This window comes from Lampris incognitus, chromosome 19, assembly GCF_029633865.1.
Source record: "Lampris incognitus isolate fLamInc1 chromosome 19, fLamInc1.hap2, whole genome shotgun sequence".
NCBI lineage: Eukaryota > Metazoa > Chordata > Actinopteri > Lampriformes > Lampridae > Lampris > Lampris incognitus.
The window spans coordinates 26,847,470-26,858,326 of record NC_079229.1 but is presented as its reverse complement, the minus strand read 5'-3'; the positions used below and the strand labels follow the sequence as shown (position 1 = coordinate 26,858,326).

The 10,857-nt window shown below is 44.9% G+C and overlaps 2 protein-coding genes across 2 annotated transcripts in view; both read right to left on the bottom strand.

The window, feature by feature from the left end:
- Positions 1-977, bottom strand: part of LOC130129852 (phosphatidate phosphatase LPIN2-like) — a 17,873-nt gene extending 16,896 nt beyond the window's left edge. Inside the window, exon 1 of the mRNA XM_056299523.1 lies at positions 942-977. Coding sequence (XP_056155498.1) covers positions 942-968 — 27 coding nt within the window. The 5' untranslated portion in view covers positions 969-977. The remainder of the gene's footprint in view (positions 1-941) is intronic.
- An 8,637-nt stretch (positions 978-9,614) lies between these two features.
- Positions 9,615-10,857, bottom strand: part of myom1b (myomesin 1b) — a 35,007-nt gene continuing 33,764 nt past the window's right edge. Inside the window, exon 36 of the mRNA XM_056299287.1 lies at positions 9,615-10,783. Within this exon, the coding sequence (XP_056155262.1) occupies positions 10,523-10,783 (261 nt within the window). The 3' untranslated portion in view covers positions 9,615-10,522. The remainder of the gene's footprint in view (positions 10,784-10,857) is intronic.

Sequence of the window (10,857 nt, the reverse complement as noted above, 5' to 3'; positions counted from 1 at the left end):
TAAAAAACCCCGCAAAGGTAATTCTGCAGGCTGAGATTTTGCCTAACTTATTGCACTTCCTGCTTCTCAGCCCATTCAGAGTGATTTGTAGTCTAAGAGTGATGTTTCCTCTCGCTAAACACATCCTCGGTGATGCGCTGGGTGTTAATGGAGGGCTGCACACAAACGTGGCTCAGTTCAGCGGTATCTCGGTAATCACCGGGCCATCAACCAAAGTTTGCTCAGAGACACCGTGTCTTCTCCTCAGTCTGCTGCTTCATTCCTCACTTGGAAGACAATCTCATCAGAGGAAGGGTTTGAATGATTGTCTGGGCCTTGCATTTTTAATGGCCGTGATGATAAAACCGTCTCTGTCTCCTGTTGTTTTGCAACCTCCCATGAATGCTGGGAGAACATTTGGGAAGCCGGGATCACATTTGGACACTGAAAAGACTTTAAGCTAGACTTTTCAGGCTAGCAAGTTGCATGGGGGGGGAGAAGAGAAAGAGAGAGACAGGCAGGCAGGCAAGCAGACTCACAAACTCTTCTACACATTTCCTCTAGGCCTATGAGGTAGTCTTTTTAAAATGGTGAAAGGGGGTACCAAGCTCCTGCACAACATAAATTCCACAATAAGACTGTATAAGCACCTTACAGTAGGTAGCACAATAGCACAACTGAACCTCTGCGCTGCATACCAGCTTGATGGACTTCGGACCTGATCAGTTTACAAGAAAAGTCAAGAGCACTAAAATCAAATCCACTGGTTCACAAAACAATAGTAGCTAAATTAGTAATTATCCAAGTGGAGAGAGAGTATAACAAGAACAGAATACAACTAAGAAAACACATTAAGGAGCAAAGATCTAGAAGTTCACACCAGGTCACAGATGTTCATCTCAAAGCCCCCCCTCCCCCATGCCATCATTCATCACATCAGCTCGTTCTGAATCCCAACTCACCAGAGTCCAGGAGGACTTCAGGTGCATCCGCTGATTTGCCTGTTCTGCAGTAGCTCCAGGCCCACGATACTTCCCTGACAGCTCCATGTTACCGCAAGGACCCCAACCCACTCCCCAAGGACTGTGGCTAGCTAGGACTGCCCTTAGAGCCAAGGTGCCACACTGGGCCCTCTCTTACCCCGGCCACCCTCCCCGCCCTCCTAGTCTGCACCACGCACCAAAGCTCTGATGACCTCTGTAACCCCTCAGATGAAACACAAACACTATGAAGGAAAAATCGCACCCAATTGGAGCTGTTGCTCACTTACATAACCCGCCTGTGGGTGCCTCCACCCCTCACCTCCATCTCTCCCTCCTCCTTTGCGTGCTCCTCCTACGGCCAACTCCAAACACCCATGGGTGATGAAAATGCCATAGTGGAAAATAAGAGCATCTTTGGTAGCATGTATATATATATATATATATATATATATATATATATATATATATATATATATATATGAAACACTGAATGGTAGGAAAAGTGCTCAACAAATAAGAAGCAAAATAATCCGTTGACAGCTGATGTTGTTTATGGCATGAAACAGGCTTGTACTGTCTCATAACGAATTTACTTGAATCACTGGATTATATATATATATACATATATGTATATGTACATACACACACACACATACACATACATATACACACACACACACACACACACATATATATATATGTATGTATGTATACACACATGATGTACGGTTTGGTCTGTAATGACTAATAACTTACTGTGACCGAATTATAACAAACATATTTTAAAATGTTTTAAAATATGCTGCAAAATAAACATAGCATGAAATTCAATTACGAGGTGATGTAAGTTGTGTGTAACACTGTATGATACTGTTTTTTTTCTTGCATGGTTTTGGCCTTCACTGTGCCACGGTAAGCCATTGTGTTACATTGCAGTGCCCCTCTTTCATATTATGGATGAAGAAGTTTCTAGTCAGATGACAGGCGTCAGCCATGTTGACAGTCCCTGTGTGGCAGATCTCCCCTGGTGAGAGGATTTAGCTGACTACACACTGTTTGAGCTGGGTTATAGAGATCTGCATGAGCTACAGACCACACCAAATTTAGTAAAAAGACCAGTTGTCCAAAAAAAGAAAGAAGATAATACCATTAAGCTCCCTCATGTCAATCAAACCTTCACTGAAGGGGCACAGTCTGTATATTACAATGCATCAACTTTGAAAAGGAGCACGTTAAAAGTACATTTAAAATAAGCGCAGGTGAAAAAAAATTCAGGTTATACAGTAAAAAAGAAAAACAGGTAACAAGGTCAGAATCAACAAACGAATAAAGATGAATGAAAGTAAGAGAAAAGAAACAATGAAAAGCAACAACTATTAAACTCACTGAGTAAAAAAACAAGGCTGACAAGTTGACCCTGCACAGGAAATACTTTTCAGGCCACCATTTCTGTGCTGGACTTGTACCTGGAAATATGTCTGTCATATGGGCGGTTCTTTCATTTTCAAGTGTGAGCAACCCCTGTTATTGTGCACATCCCACTAAAGTTGCATCATATTGCAATAACTAAGTTATAAATGATCTTCCCCTGGCGTTATGACTAATAGAGGTCTGCAGCCTTATCTCACAACAGTAACCTCAGCCTGTCTGCAGGAACACACCGTCGCCCTTTCACAGCAGAGTTGTCGATACCCTGGCCCATCCATCAACAAACAAAACGTCAGCCAGTAAAACCATAACCATTTAGCGACCACACCTCCCCCCCTCCTCCTCTCCCTCCCTCTCTCTCTCCACTAGACGAGAGGACCTTGAGAGTGGTTAATCTCGTTTACAAGATTACGATAAATCTGGCTTTCTCTCGGCGCTGCACGTTTCTCAGACGCCGTGCGCAAGTGTCCCAACGTGTCCCTCGCGTCAGCCGGCCGGTGCTCCTACCTACCGAGCGGTCCCATCAAGCGTTACCGCGCATGCGCCTGTTAGGGTTCGGGTTAAGCTTTGATCCCCGGTGACCCAGAGGTGTAAAAACCCGGTCCAGAAAGTAAAAACCCTAGCCGTGTCTTTACTCCACCCATATGCTAAACCGTCAGATTGCGCCGACTAGTTTCCCCAAATCAGCTGGTTTAATACATGGATGGAGTAAAGACACGGTTAGGATTTTTTACTTTCTGGACCGGGTTTTTACACCGCTGCCGGTTGCTATTAATTTGCCCTAGGGCAGGTATATCGGCGAGGCAGGGTGAATAGTCAGCACACAGGGGCCGTTCCCGGAGACGGGGCGTGCAACGTAAATAACGTCGACCATTCGCGCGAACCGTCGGTCCATTTCGTGGGGCAGTCCACGAAATGCCGAGCTGTGCGTTTCGCCGCGTCCACTTTCGCGTAAACTCGCACGCAGAGCTGGACGCGGAGCACGCCTCGGCTCACGTCTCCGGCGGTGTCGCGCGTTAAAACACGTTTACAGAGGGATAAATACGACGCTGATGTCAGGTCCAAAAAAAACAACAAAAAAAAACACGTCACATCCACGCACAACAAATGAGCGTGGATGCGGCGTTAACTCTAAAAAAAAATGGCTTATGAACCCTTCGTGGCAAGGCTAATTAACCCCCCCCCACACACACACACCGTTAAAACATGTCGCCCCCCCCCCCGCATAATGAACAGCGCAGGTTCAACACACATCACTCACAGCGTCAGAGACCCCGTCTATCAAAGCCTCCTCACATTAATTCCAGGGCGACAGCCACCGGCTTCCCACAGCTGTAAATACGGCACCCCGCGGTTGCCGAGAATTTCCGGAGTCGTCGGCCGACGACACCCCACCATAAAGTCCGCGTACAGACTAGAGCCGCCTTACCTTGGGAGACGGAGCAGCATCCGGGCGGCCACACCGCGACTCACTCGGCTCATCAGTGACAGAAAATAGTTGGGACGCCGACCGACACCACGTGACCCCGTTCCGCTCTCCGCCTGCGCGCGACCGCGCCGTAATACCGATGCGGAGCTCACGCCGGCGCCGGCGCTCCCGCTTCAGGAGGAGAGGCGCTCGCTCGTCCCTCTCAGGTAACGATGGCGACCCGCGTCTGTGTCTGAGGCCGTGAGAATCGTCTCGTTTTTATAAACGAGTGAGAGTTCGCTGGGATGTGACGTCAGCGCAGGGCCACGAAAACATGAGCCAGATCATTTAAAAAAGAAGAAGAAAAAGAAGCAGAAGAAGAAGAAGAAGAAGAAGAAGAAGAAGAAGAGCGATTGCAGTGAATGGCGTATGTAGGCTTTACTGTAGTCTAACGACACTTCCAATAGACCTCTGACTTCAAAATGGGTTTTTGTAATGACGAATAAGGTGCTGCTTACCGCGCACAATACCTGTTTCATTATACTGTTACTACTACTGACTGCACAATCTGCCATTTGCACGAGTGTCCTGTTTACAGTACCGTCGCACCTCACTATTGTGCAACAAAGTGCACCCCAAGTCTGCACTGGCTGTATGCATCCTGCTCTTGCACTTTGACTTCTCCGAGTACTTTTATTTCCCGCTTGTGTGTTGAGCCAGCAAGATAAGCACGTCATTGTGTGTATACGTGTAAACTTGCTTTCATATATGGCAAATAGACTGGAGACTTCATTACCCTGCACAGATCCAGTCAGTTAATTAAGGTGTGAGAGGAGGATGTCATTCATGCAGTCTGCCCGTAGCTGCTTTCATTTACAGGGAACATTTACAATAGACTCATGAGGTGTTTGTCTGAACCTGCATAATCAAATTAACTCTGAAGTTTGTAGTGATTGCCGGTTACAATGCAAAAAAAGAAAAAAAATTTAGTCTGAGCTTCAACAGAAAACACAGTGGTGGCACAGGCAGCTGCCACGCCTCCAAAATGTCCTGCCATCCCAGGAAGGCTGCAGATCAGTTGACCAAAGTCACTTCTAGTGTTGCTGAGCTGAGCATTATATTTTCTTGAGCATTACATTGAGTTCATGTTTATAAAGCTCAGAGCTCTGATTTGCTCCTGCAGTATTGTAACTTTTTTGTTTTACTACTTTTATCAACCCCCGTGGGGCAATTCTTTTTCTGCGTTTAACACATCCTAGCTGTGTAGCTAGGAGCAGTGGGCAGCCGCTAGTGCAGCACCTGGGGACCAACTCCAGTTCGTCTTGCCATGCCTCGGTCAGGGGCACAGACAGGAGTATAAACCCTAACATGCATGTCTTTTTGATGATGGGGGAAACCGGGAGCGCCTGGAGAAAACCCACCGTAGACACGGGGAGAACATGCCAACTCCACACAGAGGACGACCCCCCCCCCCAAAGGTTGGACAACCCCGGGGTTCGAACCCAGGACCTTCTTGCTTTGAGGCGACAGTGCTAACCACTGGGCCCCGTGTAACCGAGCGACCTTTATCCTTCCCCCCTCTCCCATTTTAATCTTTTTTTATATGCAAATGATCCGGTAACCATTGTGGAAACCAGGCTGGAGGCAATGTGCAGGCCTGTATCAGTGTTGATCTATGCATTACACTCAGTATAACGGATTATATGTTCCTATTTTATTTGGCTTCAGAAATGGGTCAATCAGATATGTGCGCCTCATTGATGTCATGCGGGCTTAGTTTATAGCCTAAGTGAATAGCCCTTCTTGGGAATTCATATCAAAACAAGACTTTGTGTTCAAATATTGAAGACGATTGTGTGCATCGAATTGAGCGAGTGAGCCATGAAAACATCACATGTCACCCTTCAGTGTCTCTTTGCCAACCCTCTTCCCACCAAACAACTTTAGACAAAGCCCCTTATTTGTACTGGACTCCTTTCATTTTGAACCTGCTCCACATAGGAGGTCCGATGTAAACCATTGTCAAATGATTTCCAAAGAAAACGAAATCAAGAAACCACTTGTATTTCTTCAACAAATCGTAATCTGGGGTCACATTAAAGCAGCGGTTGTTTCGCCGGTACGTCTGTGAGGACTTGCACTTACTTGGAACGGGTAGCTGAGATGTAAGGACCTTGCAGGTGGAGAGATTGGAGCTGGCCTTGAGGAAGGCCAGGAAGCAGGGCTAGCCACAGTACCTACAACACTCCTGCAACTGTTGAGGATTTTAAATGTACCCAGCTAGGCTGGGTAGACACTTATTCTTGTTGTTTGCTGGGCTCGAAACTGGATCGCCTGGTGCAATGGGAGTCTCATTACTCAACACACCTCACCGTTGACTTTGAATAGGGTTGTGGGGGTGGGGTGGGGTGGGCAAGAGGCATTAACTGCCCACCGACTCTGCAGCGTAAGTAGAATTGTCCATTCTGTCATGAAGCATCACACACCCACCACTGGCTGTCAAGCTAGGGACATTTTTCCACAAGTTTTCTGTTGAAATTTTCATACAAGAACGGAGAGAATAACCCGAAAATAAACACACGCATAACAATAAGTCTGTATATTGAGTTTTGATTCTTACTCCTTTAATAAACATGCTCAAACTGAATGGCAAAAGTGGAGTGTGTTTAGGGAGCTTCACTCAGTTCTTGCTAGCTGCACGGTGCTTTCCTATAGCACTCCTCCTTGCTGTCAATCAGTTCTGCTCAGCCTCACACCCAACGTCTGGTGTTCGTTCTCTCCTAGCTAGCTAAGGAAAGGCTGTCTTCCCACCAGCCCGCTCGCTAATCATCGCCTCTCCTCTTAAGCCAGCTTCCACTGCTCCTTCCCATGTCTCCATGCTGTGGCTGCTCAGCTTTATACCTCTGTAGCTACGACAGCTCTGCACATCACCCTTATCCTTGAACATCAATACTAGTACACTTCTCCACTCAGGCTTCCTCTCACTTTCCCCAGAAGCCCTTGAACATAGGATGGAAAACAGTCACTGATGATAACTGAACTCACTTTAGCTCAGCAGGCCTTCTCTCTTTAGTTTTTGTGTTTCAGTGCATCATCTTGTCGTTTACTACATTAAAATCCAAAGACTGTGTTGACATACTTTTTATTCAAACAACTGTAATGCGATGGAAGCACACGATATGCAGAGACACGCAAATCTGATAAAAACATTTGGTGGAAAACTTGTTAGTTTTCGGTCATTATAAACGGCCTTGTGAGAGAGATAAAGCCAAATGTGATTCTCTGGTGACAGTAGCTGTGCCATCATCTGTGCCATTAGTGCACATGTTGTATCTTGAAATTAATGAACATGATGGCAGAAAAAGCATTGCCTAAGGTGATGCGTATTGAGAACACATTATGCTGGACACACAAACCCACATCAATCCTATAACTGTTAGTTGGTCAATATGTGCTTCCTCGTGTCTGCTTGTTGTTGTTGTTGTTGTTGTTGTTGTTCCTTCTCTACGCCTTTGTGTGAAAAGTCGACCTCGAATCGGGGCCGATCCGATCCACTGTGTCTGAGGGCTGCTCACGGGGTCTCCTGCTCGCCGGCAGCAGGGGCCTCCTCTTTAGCCTCTGGACCATCGGCTTTCGTCTCCTTTTGATCTTTCTTCTCCCGCAGGCTGCCTTTACCCTTAGTTCCTACTCTGTCCTCCACTTTCTCCAGCGCAGGAGCCTTATTTTTTTCTGAGTCTTTACAGAGGCAAACAAGCAGGGAGGAGGACGTGACTTCTCAGACTGCTCATACAAGCAAATGGGAGTTGTTTTTTTTTTTGTTTTTTTTTTTAGCAATGGTTTTGGGAGAAACAGTGCAATACACATTGCATAGTCAGATATCTCACAGACACACACACACAGACACACACACATTTGTATGTCTTCTCATTTCTCACCCTTTCGTTTCTGCATCTTCTTTCCGGTGAGTAAGATTTTCTGCTTTTCCTGTGGGGTGTTTGGGCCAAAGACCACATTTCCATCTGCGTCCATGTAGTATGAAGTCCCATCCAACACAACTTTGCCCTCTGTAACAATCAGCTAAGGGGAATGAAATGATAAAAAAAAATCCAAGTTAGTCGTTGCCATGGAAATCCTCCCACATAAGTCAGAATCAACCGTCATACTATCATCCAAAGGACAATATGTCACTCACCTGAAGAGACTTATTCGGCGGGGTCGGCCCTATAATTGACAGCAAATGTTCGCCATATACACTCACCAGTATGCGACAGAAAACTTTCATCCCGTGATTTTTATCGTACATGTAATTTTTTTTTATCACAATATACTGATATCTGTTGAACTGATATAATCACTCAGCTACGTAACCCATTTCTGCAACTCTGGATCATTTTATCATAATGTTATGTCTTAACACAGGTACTAAGTGATACTGTCCATTTTTTATCAGTCTCAGAGGTTAAAATCAGCAATTTTTGACCAAATCTCTGAAGCCATCTTCAGTTAGAATAGTCATATTTCTATCTTGCATGTTTCCAACGACGTGACCCTGAGAGCAGGATAAGTGGTTCAGATAATGAATGGATGGATGTTTCCGATGATGTCTGTTCAAGCCCTGAAGGCACCTCTTTGATGTGCTGAGTTGCAAATATGATATTGGGAATTGATGCTGAATTGTGCATTTGATTTGTTGTGGCAAATCAGAACTACATATATTTTTTATAATGGTGGTTTTGGACTGTGAGATTGTACAAGTCCTATCAGGCATACTATACTCGCTCTGTGAAATTCACATCCTGGTCTCCATGCTAGAACTTGTATGTCAAGACAAGGGGCTTATATTTTACATAACTTTTTGTCTGTTTTAATGCCTTTATAGCCACTTTTTTTCCTCTAAACCACCTCATGGCTTGGTCACTGAATCCTACCAGATACCTAAACCTGTTCGCCTGTCACATTCATATCTTATAACACATCAGTAGATGTAAGCATCAAGGGAAGTTTGATCCTTCACTTTTCTCTCACTCACCACTAAGTTTTGGTCTGTATATAATGAAAGATATTATCAAAATTTCTACGCAAAGTTAAAGCAATTCTGGGTTTTTTTTTTGTTTCGTTTTGTTTTTTATAGTATATCACATCACATAATGGTATTGTACTGTAGTGCTGGTGTTCATGATGAGGAAAAATGTGTATGTCACTTGATTCTTTACCAAACTTACCTTTCACACACCAGGAATTTGTACGCAAGTGAAGTGAATGGACAAAATTTACTGGCAAAGTCTCAGAAATGTACTTTCAACTGAGTACTGGTGGTGCTGGGTGGGGTGGTGGTGGGGGGTGTTGTATGATAGTGTTGTAATGCTGGTGACCAGACCAGGTACAAAATGGAATCAGCTCCCTCCCAATTACATCTTTAGGTGAACTTGATTAGGTTTACTCCACTTTGCAGGGTAAGACAGTCATCTCGGGGCGAGGGTCACGGTGTTATCAGCTGCTGTTTTTTTTTTTAGACCATCACCAATCAAGCGCACCTTAAGTAACTGCAAGGAAACCAATATCATTTTGGCCAGAATGTGATTACATTGGGGGGGTTGGAGGGGGGGGTTGTGGTGAGGTGGTGGGAGGAGGGGTGTGGTGGGGATGGGGTGTGTTGGGAGGGGTCCTCATGCTGATGGTTGATCTTCGGCGACAGCCCAGGCGACAGAAATCATACACATTACTGAGAGGGAACAGGGAAGAGTGAACTGAAACGAGAGCAGACATTCAAGGGGTGAAAGTGAAAGGTAAGGGGCTCCAAAGAAAGTCAAAACAACTCAAGAGGAGGAGGTGATGAAACACATGCTCTTTAATTAGACTTTTCAATGGAAGGTAAGGGGGGGGTGTCAACAAGAGTGATATGATAATCACTATTGACTTGCTGACAAAAATGTCCAAAACACAGATTTCAGTGGACATGATGACATCATAACCACCAATAAAAGGGTGGTGAGGGTGACAGCATAAACATGGGTGAATGACCGTATGGGTGATGTCATGAACAATAGACAAGAATGATTCCAGGACAGTGAAGGAGACATTCATTATAAACAAAGACAGTGGAGATGACATCGTAACGTCAACATTAAAAGTGATCATGAATGACATTGAACAATCAATGAACAGTGAGTAGGAGTTGGAACGAATTGCACATTACATCGACACTAAGTCAATCACAGTTGGATCGGGGTTTTCTTTTCCTTCTCCGTTGACTTTGCGTCACCTTGTGATAGCACTAACCTACAGTATTGACCTTGTATTTTCTTTGACCAGTCAATGTCCCGGCTCCTCTACTGCAGCAAACTTTTTGACAACAATACAAACATTTCACATTCTCACACAAACAAAAGATGTATTGCAACAATGATATTTTGGGATGGGCATTACGTTACAAATATCTTCTTTAAGTAAAAGTGGATTTCACAATTACAACAATGGCGTACGTAGAGCTTCTTTGCCGTTTTAAAGTGACTTTCCTCAACTACCGTTTGGAGTTTTTACTCTGAACGTTTGAGGGATTTTATGATTGATTTCATGTTCAAATTTGAATTGCACAGCACTTCTCGAGTGACTGAACACGCTACCCAAAATATCTCCAACAAATTCTCAAGGCTTATAGACTTTCCCCATTCTTTGTTTTCTATGTGTTTTTTTATACATATTTATGTCAAGATTTGGACCGCCTTTACTTTTTCTTGCTGCCCCCCTCATGGGGGATGAAGACACTTACGGTGAACTCCCCGCTCTCCGTGCCGTACTTGTTCTTCACCAGGATGCTGTACTTGCCAGAGTCTGATGTGTTCACGGTGGTGATGGTGAAGCTGGCAAACTTGCCCGACTCAAATTTGAGGATGTAGTGGTCGTCGGACACCATCTCCCGGTCGTTCTTCAGCCAGGTGACCTCTGGCACGGGGTCGCCCGATATATTACAGGTGAGGTTGAGGGCCTAAAGGGAAGATAGCATATGACAAACATATGTAATGTTTTACCTATAAGGCATGTAACGGAAAAGCATCCAAG